This window comes from Neoarius graeffei, chromosome 23 (assembly GCF_027579695.1).
Source record: "Neoarius graeffei isolate fNeoGra1 chromosome 23, fNeoGra1.pri, whole genome shotgun sequence".
Lineage (NCBI taxonomy): Eukaryota > Metazoa > Chordata > Actinopteri > Siluriformes > Ariidae > Neoarius > Neoarius graeffei.
This window is the reverse complement of record NC_083591.1, coordinates 5470237-5486704: the sequence shown is the minus strand read 5'-3', so window position 1 is coordinate 5486704 and position 16468 is coordinate 5470237. Positions and strand designations below refer to the sequence as shown.

General features: G+C 42.2%; 1 protein-coding gene across 1 annotated transcript; it reads left to right on the top strand.

Moving 5' to 3' along the window:
• The first annotated feature begins 12026 nt into the window (after nt 1–12026).
• mplkip (M-phase specific PLK1 interacting protein) lies at nt 12027–14879 on the top strand. Its single transcript, XM_060905644.1, has 2 exons — nt 12027–12826; nt 13582–14879. Exons 1-2 carry the CDS (start codon nt 12494–12496, stop codon nt 13786–13788), a joined length of 540 nt encoding a protein of 179 aa, XP_060761627.1. The 5' UTR covers nt 12027–12493; the 3' UTR covers nt 13789–14879.
• The last annotated feature ends 1589 nt before the right edge of the window (nt 14880–16468 follow it).

The following is a 16468-nucleotide window of genomic DNA, read 5'->3' as shown; positions in this document are numbered from 1 at the left end:
AAAGTTTGCGATTCCTGTCAATTCATCAAAATAGTAAATGCAGACATTTCTCCGCTAATGATTCCCACGCTGCTCAGTCGCAAACGTCGCGAGTGACGAAAACCAGGACATATCCGTGTCCCAACAGACTTTTGTCAGGACTCGGGACACACAACCCCAAATCGGGACTGTCCCGGTAAAACCGGGACGTCTGGTCACCCTAAATTAGAACGAACATTAAGAACAAATTAAAAGGAAAGAAACAGTAGCTCTGTAATGCTTATGGCGTCATACTTTGGCTGAACTTGTCTGCGTAGAAGGAAGGGAAGGTCTTCAGACTGATCATCTTTAACCTATGATGAAATATTTCCATCCTGATGGGTGTGGTCTCTTCCAGGATGACCCCGCCCTCATTCCCTGGGCACGAGATTTCACTGAAAGGTTTGACGAGGATGGAAATGATGTAAATCTGATCCTATGACCTTGAGGCTCAAGAGATCTCAACCCAACTGGGAGGTTTTGGAGTGAGTGAGTGAGTGAGTGAGTGAGTGAGTGAGTGAGTGAGTGAGTGAGTGAGTGAGTGAGCGAGCGAGTGAGTGAATGTAAATGTTTTGGGTATTATTCTTGTGTTTAGCAAATCCTGGCTGTCTGAAAACAGAAAACAGGTCATTGCCTGGACATTGATGAGAGAGGATAGCTTGTCCGTGCTATCCACTGGTCAGACAATCAGTACATGAACTCACTCCTACATTTCTGTCCCATAAACCCCTGTGTGACATCCACAACAAGGCCAAGACGAAGCACGAATCCAGGCTGAACTGTGTCAGTGCTTTGTTTTTGGGTGTATCTACTTTAGCCGTGCCTTTGTGGCGTCAGTCATGGTCGTGATTATGTTGTTCTCTGTTAATGAGAACAGTGATGCGAGAGCTGCTGATCCTCATATGAGTAAGAATGAAATTGAATTGGGTCACTTGGGGTGGGGGGGCTCGCATTGCTATGAGATTAGAGCATTTTTTAAAATATAAACTACACAAAAACAAATCAATCATGGGTCATCATGGGTCTTCAGTAACACTCAGGGTAGATTTAGATTTTTGTGCTGAGAATTCATATGTGGATTATATGTTTCATGCTTTTAAAGCAATACAAAATGGCGGCAACAACAATAACAAAATTCCTAAATAATGCAATCTGTAGTGAATAGGGTGGGTCTTTGAGAGTACTGACAGTCCTTATTCACAATATATCCACGCACCGGCCACTTTAATAGGAACTTGTTCTTAGCAGGAGTGGAACCCAATGTGTTTTTCTGCTGTTACAAAAGATGCTTTTCTGCTCACCACGGTTATAAAGAGTGATTACATGAGTTACTATATCCTTCCTGGCAAAAAAGCTCGAACCAATCTGTTCATTTTCCTCTGACATCTCTTATCAACAAGGTGTTTGTTTCCACCCACAGATCTGTCACTCACTCACTCACTCACTCACTCACTCACTCGATGTTTTTTGTTTTTCGCACCATTCTGTCTGTGTAAACTCTAGAGAGTGTTGTGCGTGAAAACTCCAGGAGATCAGCAGTTTCTGAAATACTCAAACCATCTGGCTCAAACCAACAGCCATGCTACAGTGAAAGTCAGTCACACTTCACTATGAGATCAAAATTTTTCCCATTCTGATGTTTGAACATTGTGAACATTAACTGAAGCTCTTGGTTTATATCTGCATGATTTGAAGCATTGTGGTGCTGCCAAGGGATCAGCTGATTAGAGAATGGTTCTATCATGGCCTCGGGTTTCTGTCGTCCTTTTATATGTTCTTATCATGTTTGTGTACCACATGTTGGCCTAGTGGTTAGCGTGTCTGCTTCTCGAGCATGAGTTCTACTCACGGTCGGGTCATACCAAAGACCATCATAAAAATGGTACCTACTGGCAAGGCACGCTGCAATACAGATGCGAGTGGGGAGTCAAACTCTCGCGGTTACCAGAGGAATGGCCCCCCACTGTAACCCTAGCTATGTAACAGGTGAGAGGCCGAGGGCTACGGAAACGGAGATCGGCGCTGCCCAATGTGCCACATGGCGTGGGAAGGACTTTGATTTGATTGATTGATCATGTTTGTGTGGGCTTTCTACATGTTCACCAGTTTCCTCCAACCTCCCAAAAAAAGGTGGTAAGAGGATGTGTGATTTTAAATTATGTAACTGTATGCGAGGCCCTGCGATGGACTTGTATGGTGCTAGCTAGCCTGACCAAGATAAAAGACTGAATGAAAGTAAACAGTAAAGAGTGAATGGGTGATTCCAAAATTGTGGTGCCTTGGTAACTGTAAAACATACTTTCTTTTATTTAAATTTTTTTAAACACCTATATATGTTAATCCATCTCAGACAACAGGATGGTTTTTGAGGTTTCTTGGTCATATTTTGCTCTCAAATGAGTAACAGAGCTGAATTTAGAACCAAATTAGAAAAATGTTTCACTAGCATCCCTGCTAATGACATGAGGGGGGAATTTGGGATGTGATTTTTGTTCATTCGAAGGTAGAGTAAGATTTCATGACATGATATCAAGCAAAGAACAACATTTACTGATTATAATTTAGCAAAACTTTGTAAGACGAAAGAGTCAATTCTTATTGGTGAGCTGAATCGAATAATTTGACTCACTGAACAGATACAGAATTCTTAAACGCTCTTCGGGCAACAGCGGCCTCTAATGGTCAATGTGCGGTATTACATTAATATGCATGTTCAAGCATTTATTATTATTATTATTATTATTATTATTATTATTATTATTATTATAAAAGCCTGGTAAGTATTTTTGCCGAGTTAAATATTGTTGCATAGACAGAATTCAGTGCCTGTCTGACCGCATTACATTTTGTTTCGGTGTGAATAAGTTGAGGTGAGAACAGGAGCACAGCTGTTTCCTCTTTTCTCTGTACATATGAGGTGTTAATGGGCCTGTTGATAGCTTTCTTTCAGCAATGAATGTGGATTTTAGTGCGTGTGTCTGTGTGTGATACAGAAACTGTGTCTGGTGCTCAGCTTTTCTAACTGCTGAAACATTTCTCATTCAGTGTACATTAAAAGCAAAGATATCAATCACCATACCATCATACATCATAGAGGGAGGTTTTACTGTCAGATGTTCAATATAATTAAAAATAAATGCAGGAAGGGGCGGCATGGTGCTGTAGTGGTTAGCAGTGTTGCCTCAAAGCAAGAAGGTCCGGGTTTGAGCCCCGTGGCCGGCGAGGGCCTTTCTGTGCGGAGTTTGCATGTTCTCCCCGTGTCCGCGTGGGTTTCCTCCGGGTGCTCCGGTATCCCCCAAAGACATGCAGGTTAGGTTAACTGCTGACTCTAATGCCGCTTTTCCACTACCAACGCGGCTGAGTTGGGCTGAGCCTTGCCGTGCTGAGTTGGGCTGAGTCGAGCTGAGTGGGGCTGTTTGAGTTGCATTTCGACTACAACCGCGCTGAACCGTGCTGGCTGGAAGTGGGTGGACACATTGGGTGGAGTTAGCGAAAGTGGGTGGATGTCACGTGATGTCGTTAGGCGGCACAAACAGTGACATCATGACCTTTTAAGCGGTAGTCTCATGACCCGGATAGTAAACAATAAACATGGAGGACATGGAGTCGTTAGTGTTGCTGGTCTTGGTGCTGTGGCTTGTTGTCACCGACAACGCCAACAGATACTGGCAAGAGCGTATAGATGAGGCGAGGCGAGGCGCATAAGGCTTCAGAAATTCTCGTAATTCGTAATTCTTCTTCTTCCGGGTTTACGGTGTTTACAGATCCCAGCGTGCTCGCGGGGCGTGTGTGGGCATGTGAGGACACTCCTCCTCACCAATCAGTGCACAGGGGAGTGTCTCCTCACGCCCCTAGCCCCACTCGGCTCGGTTTGGCTCACTTCAGCCCCACTCCAAAACCGTGCGAGTTTTGGGTGCTGAGTAGGGCTGAAGCGAGCCCAGTCGCGCCGCTCTGAGGTAGTCGAAACGCAATCCGTGCTGGGCTGAAGTGAGCTGAAAAAGGGTAGTGGAAAAGGGCCATAAATTGACCGTGAGTGTGAATGGTTGTCTGTGTCTATGTATCAGCCCTGTGATGATCTGGCGACTTGTCCAGGGTGTACCCCGCCGTTCACCCGTAGTCAGCTGGGATAGGCTCCAGCTTGCCTGTGACCCTGTAGAACAGGATAAAGCGGCTACAGATAATGAGATGAGATAAATGCAGGAACAGTTTCAAAGTTGCACTGTAATCTGTTGGTGCATTAAAATTTTTTTTTTAAAGTTAACACAAGTAATTAGAGGGGATACAGATCAAAATAAAAGTACACTTTTAGAAATAAGATAGTAAATATAGTGCTAAATTGTACTTGTCACTGGGGTGGTATCATCAAATATAGATCTTTTGTACCTTTAATATTTAGTTTTGCTTGGAAACATGGATCTGGAGGGCCTTTAAATGTGCATAAATGGATTGTATTTAGTGTAACGCTTACTCTATCAGTAAAGTACACATGCAACATTCTAGGTACATTATATGGTACAAAAAATATTACAATTTCTCTGACAAGGAGTTGTACAATTTAATACCCTTTTTCCTAAGAGTGCAAAAATACATGCTAGTTAGTGTAAATGTGCTTATAAATAAATACTTTCTAAAAGTATTGTGTTTGCACTCTTTAGCTCGCACCTGTTCCCTAAACTATTGGATATTCTATGTTATGACCTGGAATCATTTTTCATTAATTGTAAACCCTTCTACTCCCACCGTAAGTTTGCGTCATTCATTCTGGTTGCCGTTTACATTCCACTGCAGGCCAATGTGCAGAACATACAACGCATGCTGGCTGACCAGATACTGGGTGTGGAGCAGACCAACCCGCACTCCCTAGTTATTGTCCTCAGTGACCTTAACAAAGGTAACCTCAGTCACGAACTACCCAAATACAAACAGTTTATTAACCAGAGAGGAGAATATTTTGGATCACTGCTACACTACAGTCAGCAATGCCCATCACACCGTCCCCTGTGCTGTACTCAGCCACTCTGACCACGTCATGGTCCACCTGATTCCTGCATACAGGCAAAAATTAAAGCTGAGGAAACCTGTAGTGAGGACATGAAATCTGTGGAGCAATGAGGCTGCGGAGAACCTTCAGCTGTGATTGGACTGTACCAACTGGGATATGTTCAGGATTGCTACCAAAAGTCACACAGAGGCTGCGACGTCCTACAACCCTGATTCCAAAAAAGTTGGGACAAAGTACAAATTGTAAACAAAAACGGAATGCAATAATTTACAAATCTCAAAAACTGATATTGTATTCACAATAGAACATAGACAACATATCAAATGTCAAAAGTGAGACATTTTGAAATTTCATGCCAAATATTGGCTCATTTGAAATTTCATGACAGCAACACATCTCAAAAAAGTTGGGACAGGGGCAATAAGAGGCTGGAAAAGTTAAAGGTACAAAAAAGGAACAGCTGGAGGACCAAATTGCAACTCATTAGGTCAATTGGCAATAGGTCATTAACATGACTGGGTATAAAAAGAGCATCTTGGAGTGGCAGCGGCTCTCAGAAGTAAAGATGGGAAGAGGATCACCAATCCCCCTAATTCTGCGCCGACAAATAGTGGAGCAATATCAGAAAGGAGTTCGACAGTGTAAAATTGCAAAGAGTTTGAACATATCATCATCTACAGTGCATAATATCATCAAAAGATTCAGAGAATCTGGAAGAATCTCTGTGCGTAAGGGTCAAGGCTGGAAAACCATACTGGGTGCCCGTGATCTTCGGGCCCTTAGACGGCACTGCATCACATACAGGCATGCTTCTGTATTGGAAATCACAAAATGGGCTCAGGAATATTTCCAGAGAACATTATCTGTGAACACAATTCACCGTGCCATCCGCTGTTGCCAGCTAAAACTCTATAGTTCAAAGAAGAAGCCGTATCTAAACATGATCCAGAAGCGCAGACGTCTTCTCTGGGCCAAGGCTCATTTAAAATGGACTGTGGCAAAGTGGAAAACTGTTCTGTGGTCAGACGAATCAAAATGTGAAGTTCTTTATGGAAATCAGGGACGCCGTGTCATTCGGACTAAAGAGGAGAAGGACGACCCAAGTTGTTATCAGCGCTCAGTTCAGAAGCCTGCATCTCTGATGGTATGGGGTTGCATTAGTGCGTGTGGCATGGGCAGCTTACACATCTGGAAAGACACCATCAATGCTGAAAGGTATATCCAGGTTCTAGAGCAACATATGCTCCCGTCCAGACGACGTCTCTTTCAGGGAAGATCTTGCATTTTCCAACATGACAATGCCAAACCACATACTGCATCAATTATAGCATCATGGCTGTGTAGAAGAAGGGTCCGGGTACTGAACTGGCCAGCCTGCAGTCCAGATCTTTCACCCATAGAAAACATTTGGCGCACCCTAAAACGGAAGATACGACAAAAAAGACCTAAGACAGTTCTTCTTAGGTCCTAGAATCCTACATTAGACAAGAATGGGTTAACATTCCTCTCCCTAAACTTGAGCAACTTGTCTCCTCAGTCCCCAGACGTTTACAGACTGTTGTAAAGAGAAAAGGGGATGCCTCACAGTGGGAAACATGGCCTTGTCCCAACTTTTTTGAGATGTGTTGTTGTCATGAAATTTAAAATCACCTAATTTTTCTCTTTAAATGATACATTTTCTCAGTTTAAACATTTGATATGTCATCTATGTTCTATTCTGAATAAAATATGGAATTTTGAAACTTCCACATCATCGCATTCCGTTTTTATTTACAATTTGTACTTTGTCCCAACTTTTTTGGAATCGGGGTTGTATATCAGCTTCTGTGAGGACTGCTGTGTTCCATCGTGAACCAGGGTGAGTTACAATAATGACAAACCCTGGTGCAAAGGGTGCAAAGTGTTCAGAGTCTAGGAACAGGTTTAGCAAGGCGGTGAGAGAAGCTAAGTGGCTGTACTGAAACTCCAATGCCAGTACTCAGCCAACGACTCTACGTCTGTCTCAAAAGGGCTCAGACAGATCACTAACTACAAGCCCCCCACTCTGTTAACGACTTGCGCCTGGCCAACCAACTGAATGAGTTCTATTGTCGCTGTGAAAGACAATGGGACTGTCCTGATAACATCATCCCCCGTGATTCCACACTCCGGCTCCTGCCCACCACCCCCACCTCTTCCACCTTTACTGCTGCAGGGCCTCTCACGTGACCCGTCCGTGTGTACTCCGCCATATTGGACGGCTTCAGTATTGTTTACCTTGCGCGAGCGTAATGGATTCAGGGAGTAATCCCCAAGAAAATTCGGAAAATACCCCATCTACATCGCGCGATAACTTGTCTAAGTTTGTTCAGCATCTTGAAGGTGACGTGAGGCAGCGTTACGTGGAAAAGTGTTCCAGGTTGGGGATTGCAGATCCGTACAACTTGCCGCAATCCTTGTTCAGGGAAATTCGGAGCTGCGGTGCCAGTGATTTGCCCGATCTGGCCTACCATGACATTTACAATTTTCTTGTTAATCGTGAATCGTGTTACACTGGCAAAGCCCTCAAAGCTTACAAGAGCCCGGAAGCTTATAAATATTTTTATATTTATAATATTTGTAATATTTTATATTTATGATACTATATTTATATAAATATAGTATCATAAAGAGACTATGCAGGACGTTTTATTGTAAGAATGTTCGAAATCTAAACTCAGTTCCAGATAATGACAGGGTTGTAAATATGTATGTTTTTGTCTGAAAAAAAAATCACAAATCACCGACTATGCAGTTATCATTCAATCCGAAAATCAACTTAACAGATGTACTGGGAGTATTGAATTAGAAGATTACACCTACCTGATATGAAGTGATCACTACAAATTCGGCTGGTAGAACTGGGGTACCAGTTTTCTCTTCGCACAGCGGACACCCATTTTGCGCGTCTCTCCTCGTCTGCGGGGAATCTATAAAATGACAGGCCCTCCTTTTGGCCCTGTCTATTGGTACAACCAAATGCTGAACAAGATATAACCATTCTCGAAAGATCTACTCCCACACACTTGATAATTAGAACGGGTTCGTCTAAGTTCTATGCTCAGCCATGCCGTCCAAGATGGCAGATAAACAAATATCACGTGACCTCGTGACATCACGTGCACGCTCTCTATACCCTCTCACCCTGGAGGCCCACCACCACAACCTCAACTCTCTCCATTCTGGAGAGGGATGTCAATAAGCTCTTTTAGAAGCTGAATCCCTGCAAAGCAGCAGGGATTCAGTCGGGACAACTTTCTGAAGACCTGTCCTGGAGCAACAACACCGCATCACTGGCCAAAAAAGCCCAACAGTGTCTGTACTTCCTCTGCAAACTGAGGAGAGCAAGATCCCCGGCCCCCATCATGCACACATTCTACAGAGGCACCATCGAGAACATCCTGACCAGCTGCATCACCGTGTGGTACGGCGCCTGCACCGTGTCGTGCTGCAAGACTCTGCAGCGTATCGTGAGAGCAGCTGAGAGGATCATTGGTGTCTCTCTCCCTTATCTTATGGAAATCTATAACTCCCGCCTCACCCGCAAAGCTATCAGGATTGCAGGTGACCCCACCCACCCATCTCACAGCCTCTTCAGCCTGCTGCCTTCAGGGAGGAGACTGCGGAGTCTCCGGGCCAAAACCAGCAGGCTCAAGGACAGTTTCTTTCACCAGGCGGTCAGGAGGCTCAACTCCCTCCCTGTTCTGCCCCTCCTCCTCCCCCTCTGCCCCCTGCCACAGATTCTGCCCGCACACCCCCCTGCCCCCCCTTCAGCATCTGACATCATGTCACCCTCACAGTCCCCCCCCCCCAACACACACACACACACACACACACATTCTCAACATTCATTCGCACACTGAACTCAGGGACTGCACATTTCACTTTACCTCGCTCATTTGCACTATTCCGCACTACCTCACCTTAACAGCTATTAGTTTATTGTTTATACTGTTTATTTCATGTTTACCTGCTATACCTCAAGTGCCCTTGACTGTTTATTTTATGTCCATTTGCTCCAATTTATATATACGTGTATATATATATATATATATATATATCTCATCTCATTATCTCTAGCCGCTTTATCCTGTTCTACAGGGTCGCAGACAAGCTGGAGCCTATCCCAGCTGACTACGGGTGTTGGGGTTCACCCAGAAAGAGACCCCGAGATTCCTTCGTGAGCCCCCTCGGATCCGGGACGAATGATAGAACGAGAGAAACAGACAAGGGAACACCTGAGTTGTTCACATGCCAGTTTATTCGCACAGTCACTTCGTCAAAGATGAAAGATTACAAACACCTTTTATAACAAATCATAATCTCTCCAAACGGCTATTGTGTCTGTCAAATGTGTGTGTGTTTGTATGTGACCTCAGAGAGGTGTGTGTGTGTGTGTGTGTGTGTCTGTCTGTCTATGGGAGGGTGTGAGTGAGTGACATCATTTTGATATGTGTCTATGTGCTAGGTCAGCAAATCACATCTTAATTCCATATGTATGTGTGTGTGAATGAAACCTTCAATCATAAGCAAAATAATATTTCAGCAATTCGACAATGTTTTAAACAAAGACTATGTTTGGTCTAACAAAGAAGTGTTCTTCTCCACTGGACGAAGGTCAGGCTACACAGGAACAGTTTAAAATCACTGCCATAGTATATGCAATAGTCCAAAATAATAAAGGCTCTAAAAAGCTCTAAAATATACTATAAAAAGCTCTAAAATATACTATAAGTAATATATACTATAATATATACTATAAAAATATAATATAAGAGTCTTAACTCTTTGTTCAGCAATAAGGCTACCATTACATCCAACATTAAAGTGTGTGTGGGGGTCGATCTGACACTAAAACAGACCTTGGTGGGTCCTTCAGACACTTCTCTGTTCAAAATACACATTTCATAAACAAAATGTTTCCAAACAATGTCCAGCCGAGACAGAAGGTCATTTTTAACTGAACCTTAAGTTAACTCTTAATTTTGTCACCATTTTAATAATAATACTTATAAGAATAATAAGAATAATACTTATATAAACCTAACAACGGGCGAAAGGCGGGGTACACCCTGGACAAGTCACCAGGTCATCACAGGGCTGACACATAGACACAGACAACCATTCACACTCACATTCACACCTACGCTCAATTTAGAGTCACCAGTTAACCTAACCTGCATGTCTTTGGACTGTGGGGGAAACCGGAGCACCCGGAGGAAACCCACGTGGAGAACATGCAAACTCCGCACAGAAAGGCCCTCGCCGGCCACGGGGCTCGAACCCAGAACCTTCTTGCTGTGAGGCGACAGCGCTAACCACTACACCACCGTGCCGCCCATATATATATATATATATATATGTGTGTGTGTGTGTATGAGTATTTAGTCTATGTCTGTTTCTTATCTAGAGTGTTTATACTGTTTATATTGTTTATTTCAATTATTCTATTTTTATTTATTGCATTGCCTGTTTGCACCATGGGTCAGAGAGGACTGAAATTTCATCTGTGCTGTATGTCGAGCATGTATAGCATATTTGACAATAAAGTTGACTTGACTTGACTCTGTCTCACCGTTCACCCTGAAGCACTGTGCTGATCAGCTGTCTCCAATGTTCACAGACATCTTCAACACCTCACTGAAGACATGCCATGTGCCAGCCTGCTTCACCATTATACCATGTCCTCAAAAAGCCAAGGATCACAGGATTAAATGACGACAGAAACCTCACGCCACAAGGCCAGCTTTTTCCCCACTGCAGCTATCAATAAGACCAGAGACCCCACTGACTCTAACCTCACACTTTCAATCTATGACATTCATGCACTTCATCTCCGAACTGCGATTTTACACATTTCGTGGTCATCTTCACTCTGTGAACTTTTACTGCACATTCCAGCTCACACTGTACACCTTGGCTATTTATTAATATAAATACTGCACATATTCTCTTCTCACACATTCGGATAATTTACAGTCTACTGTACTGTGTATTCAGAAATGTGTCATGCGGTATATGAACCATAAATGAACCACTTCTCTTTGTTTGGGCGGCACGGTGGTGTAAGTAGTTAGCACGGTTGCCTCACAGCAAGAAGGTTCTGGATTCGAGCCCAGTGGCTGGCGAGGGCCTTTCTGTGCGGAGTTTGCATGTTCTCCCTGTGTCCACGTGGGTTTCCTCCGGGTGCTCCGGTTTCCCCCACAGTCCAAAGTCATGCAGGTTAGGTTAATATGGGACGGCCTTGGGCTGAGGTGCCCTTGTGTGAGGCACCTAACTCCCAACTGCTCCCCGGGCGCTGTTAGCATGGCTGCCCACTGCTCTGGGTATGTGTGTGTGCTCATTGCTCATGTGCATGTGTGTGTTCACTGCTTCAGATGGGTTAAATGCAGAGAGGAATTTCACGTGTGTGATGAATAAAGTGCGTGCTTTCTTTCTTCGTTATCATGCGTGGGTTAGGGTGAGGTTCAGGTGAGGGTTAGTTCCTTCACAAAGTTCCAGCGGAACGGAAAAGTGTAAATTCCCCACACATTCATGTCATGACTCTTCTTCATCTTCATCACGTGACCTGTTTGTTTTTGCTCATTCCGGGACATACTGTACAGCCTGGACTTCAAAACAATTCATGCACAATACCCCTTAAATATGTCCATTTTTCAAACTTTTATATTTTAGATTCTTCTTGTTTTTTTTTTATTCTATTTATATCACTGCTTTTGTCTTTAAAAAAAAATTATATCTTAACTGTTCAAGCACTAATCACCAAAGCAAATTCCTTATATGTGACTTGGAAATAAATCTGATTCTGATTACTATTTTAAGACACTTGTAATAAAATAAAAACATAAAATTCCCAATTAATTGATGGATTTGGTCAAATCCTCCATTACCCAAAATGCTGCGCGGCTTCCTTGTTATTTAAACGGTGGACGTGCAGCGCGCGACGCGCAGATCATTTGTGTTGGTCGTGCGTCGACGTTTGGGATCCGGACTGAAGAACAGCTTCGTTTGGAAAGGCAGCATGGACATTTCATTATAGAATTGTAAAATTAAGATTGTTCGGATCCACTGAACAAAGAGGTCGCACAAAACAAGAGACGTTTAAGAAGCGTATTACTGCGGAACTGATTTGCACTGAGGTTGTGTTTAGGTCGGACTCTTTTTGTTGTTGTACCGTGCGTACAATTCAGGACAAACCCGGAAGTGTAAAAAGGACGGGTTAGGAAGGAAGGGAGTTAAAGTATTTTGATGCTAAAATGTACTCAAGTGTACATTTAACGCAGAATTTAATTTAACATAAGAGCAATTTAGAAAAAAAAAGAACGGTGAGGTAGATATTTCCGATCCCCAGTCAAAGCAGCTTCAACTTCCTGTTCCGGGTCAGTGCAGTTCTGTTTTGTTCTAAAACGGCGTGTGATTGATTATCGGATTTGTAAAGCTGTTTCAAGAGCCGAAATGCAGCGACCACACTTCCGAGCTCCGCATCCAGCGGCTGGCTCGAGAGGCGGAGGATTTCGGACCCCTCCGCCCGGTTTGGACAGGGCAGGGGGCGGCAGGTTTCCCTCGCCGCCCTGGACTTTCTCAAACGGGCCGTATGGACCCAGATTCGGGTCGTATGGCGGCTCTCCGGGGGGACACACCCCGCCCAGAGAGTTTAGCGGTACTCGAGGCGGTGGTAACGGGACATATAGTGGAAAATCCCCGGGACACACACCGCGCAGATCGAACGGTAGTCCTTCTTACAGACACTCGCCTTATCAGAGTCCCGGAGCGCACAGCGGATATCAGGTAGAGACCCTGAGCAGGGCCCTCATACACTCAGAGAAAAAGGGGACTAAACTGTTCTCTCTCATCACTGGCCTGGTCACATCTTTGGCACCTTTTTGTGTGTGTTTGTAAAATATTTGATATGTGACTGTAGTAAAGGCAGTATGATTTAAAGTACTCAAATTTGTACTTAGACTTTTTAAAAAAATTGATTCGAATTAATTCCTATTTAGTCATTATTTTAAGTTATACTATACTCACTGTGCCCCAGTTAATATAAAGTTCTACACTAATTTCTGATCTGTCTTTAATCAGGTATGTTATCCTTGTAAACTGATCTTAATCCAGGTTTAATTTGAGAGTTTGTGGCTTACAGGACAGATCTCTCCCTCTTTTTTTTTTTTCTCTCCCCCACCCCCAGTTTGCCTTCATATTTCTTTTTTAAAAATGACTTTGGTTTCATATTAAACAGAACAGAGCTCTGTCTTTATCTCTAATACATCACTTATTGTATTTATTTTTGTATCAGATTGTAGAACTGATGGTTGTTTTTAAAAATAATTCAAGGTGTACAGTTTAGTATCCTTTTTCTCCAAGAGTGTAGGTGTTGAAATAAAACTCTCAGTAACTCAGATGTGAGACGGAGTTAAACCAGCATAATTACAAAAATAACATCCCTGTAAAACGTGCTTAATAATTTACACTATATAACGTGCCACTGGTGCAACAGGTTTCTCTTTGTCCCATTTTTACATGAAGTAAATTGTTTCCTAAAGGGTTCTCCGCGGACGTCCACGCCACACGGCAGGGAGAGAGGCTCAGACGATATCGAGAAATATTACAAACCGTCCATGCTTCAGGACCCGTGGGCTGACCTCCAGCCTGTTTCCGTGACCCAGATCAAGTCCAAATGCAGCTCCCAGCAGCAGACCACACACACAGGCAGGACAGGGAGGTACTACAACAAAAACTCAACCGCTTAAAACGGACTTTTCCCTTTGTTTTTTTTTTTTTTTAAATTAAATATAGAATTCTATTTCACTGGCCAACTCTGCAAACTGTTCAAGAGTTTGGACACAAAACCCTGGACTTGGACACACCAGCAGCAATAACACTTCCAATCCTCACTGTTTACAGCATTTTCTTTTATGTTTTATATCCTGGATATCTATATACTATTGTAATTTTTTTATACATTTGATTTTGAGTATAGGATCCTGACAGGTGCATACACACTAGCGCACATAATAAACCAGATTTATTATTAGATTCCCATGGTAGTGTTAAACACTCAAATGTCTTATCAGGAAAACACACCAAGCAAACTGGATCCCATCTGAGCTTCCTCATTCGGGAATTATTTGGGGAATAATGTATTAATATTGAAATAATTTACTCCAGATAAGTAATTGTTGCATTGCTGTGTGTGAACAGCATGAAGAGGTTTAATCCACCTCTGAGCTGATGCTGTTACCAAACTCAACCAGCACAAACTTTTCTAGGTGTTTTATTCTCATTCTGTATGTGCTGTAAAATTCCTGGCTTTTTTTTCTCCCTTCCAGACCTGTTGTGTCTTCAAAAAAAAGTTTGCAGTGTATTAGTTTTTAACATTCTCAGGATTTTCTAAATTTTTAGGTACCTCATCGAGTTACTCTTTAACTCGGCTTTGAAATGAGTTTATTTGAAGAAACACTGTATTTAAACCCTTTGTTAATGTTTTTCTTTCGATATCAGTCATTTACTGACTCAGTAAACTTGGACTTTGAGGTGTCTTTGTGCTCGACAGTCAAATAAGCAGACTGTCCAAGTTTTATATCTTTAATGTTTTAAAGTAAAGTTCTTTATGCATTTACTTCCATCATATCAAATATAATCAATTATTTCAGTAATGCAAAACATCTGACTTTTTTTTTTTAAAGCTGTTTTAACAGGAGTATTGATGCATCCAAGCTGCTATTATAGAAAATCACCTTAAACAATAACATGTTAACACGGAGTGGAATTTTCAGAGTTGTCAGAGACACAAGAACAACACCAGCCACAGAGTATTATAATAAAATCTCTTGTATTCTCATCTTTTTTGGCTCCGAGTTAGACAGAAGCATGAACATTTCCTTTCAGAACAAAAAGTACCCAAGGGCTTCAGCAGAGCACAGTGTGTTTCAGCGTCATTACCCCATGTACCAGGAATCACAGAGACGTTATCACGCTAGAAAAAGTTCAATCCACGGGTTACAGGAATAATCCACGCTGAAATGCCAACATTGCGAATGATACAGGACTGTTAGTGACTCGCAGTTTAAATCATTCATGTAAAGATAGAGCTGTACATCGTGTTAGGTTAGAACTACATGTGACACACAATTACGCAGATGAACATTCAAAACCAGATCAGTGTGTTGATGCTTTGAAACCTGCAGCTTTTTCTTTTTAAATACATCAGCTCATGCGATGCAACCTTAAGTCTGCACCCAAGTTTGGAATAAAAGAAAACACGGCCCTTTCCATTACATAACGAAAGAAAAATTAAAAACCCACTTAAAAACAAAGCATGACAAAAGTGGGAAATAACGAAAGACTGAATAATGAAGAAAATCATAACTCTGTCACCATTTCCTCTTTGAGCTTGTATCGGGATTATATAGATTTCTGTAAGCAAGTTCTTCTGATTGGCTTTTTGTTGGGGGGGGGAGAGATAACTAATATCTGATGGTTCCTACAGTGCTGTGCAAAAGTCATTATTTTTTAATAAAAATTTTGCTTTCAATGTTCAACTTGCATCAGAGTTGGTAAAATTTTTCCAACAAAATAGTGTACTACAGAACCTTTGTACACCAGTCAATAGCGTACCAGATTAATAAAAAACATGAAGGTTGTCATTTAAGTTATTCAATGAAATTGCGTCATACATGAGCTGATGGCTGACGAGGCACGTGATGCTGAGTTGTCTATAAGCCGTGTACGATGAGATTGAGTGGAATAACTTTTTATTCAATCCACATTCACTGGATTTTGAGAAATGGAGCATTTTTTTTTTTTTTGCAAATTCAATAACTAACACTTATACAAAACGTCCAAAATTTCCGCTTAGAATGTAAACAAACCAGTGCAATGACAGGAGCAATTTGTGAAAAATGCTATAATTCTTGACAGATGTTCTTACCGTTAAATACTTTTATTCCATGTTTTGTCACTCTTTTTTTTTTTTTGAGTGTTTTGTCCTGTGTTGGTTCAGGAGCATATGCCACCATTTTGTTTTTCTCTATAGGAGCTGATATCCTAGTAGTAGAGTAGCCAATCAGAGCATGCGATTGCTCATATCCAGTGAATGTGGATGGAATAAAACGTGATCTGCAAAAAGAGACGAGTGGGGCAGTCTGAGTCTCCAGAAGAACTGTGGCAGAATCTAAGATGCTCAGGAAAACTTGGCAGACAGTTTCCTTCTAAAATGGCACAAATTCTAGCTGATGCATTTTTAAAAAGCAAAGATTTCTGACACTGACCTTTTAGTTTCTTACCATTTACTGCTGTTAGATGACATTTCTTTGCATGTGCCCAAGACTTTTGCACAGTACTGGATATGTATATTTATTTATCCTGAAGGCATAGAGACAGTATTGAGTCGGGGCTCGTAACATTTCATAGCCTCCCTGTAAAATAATT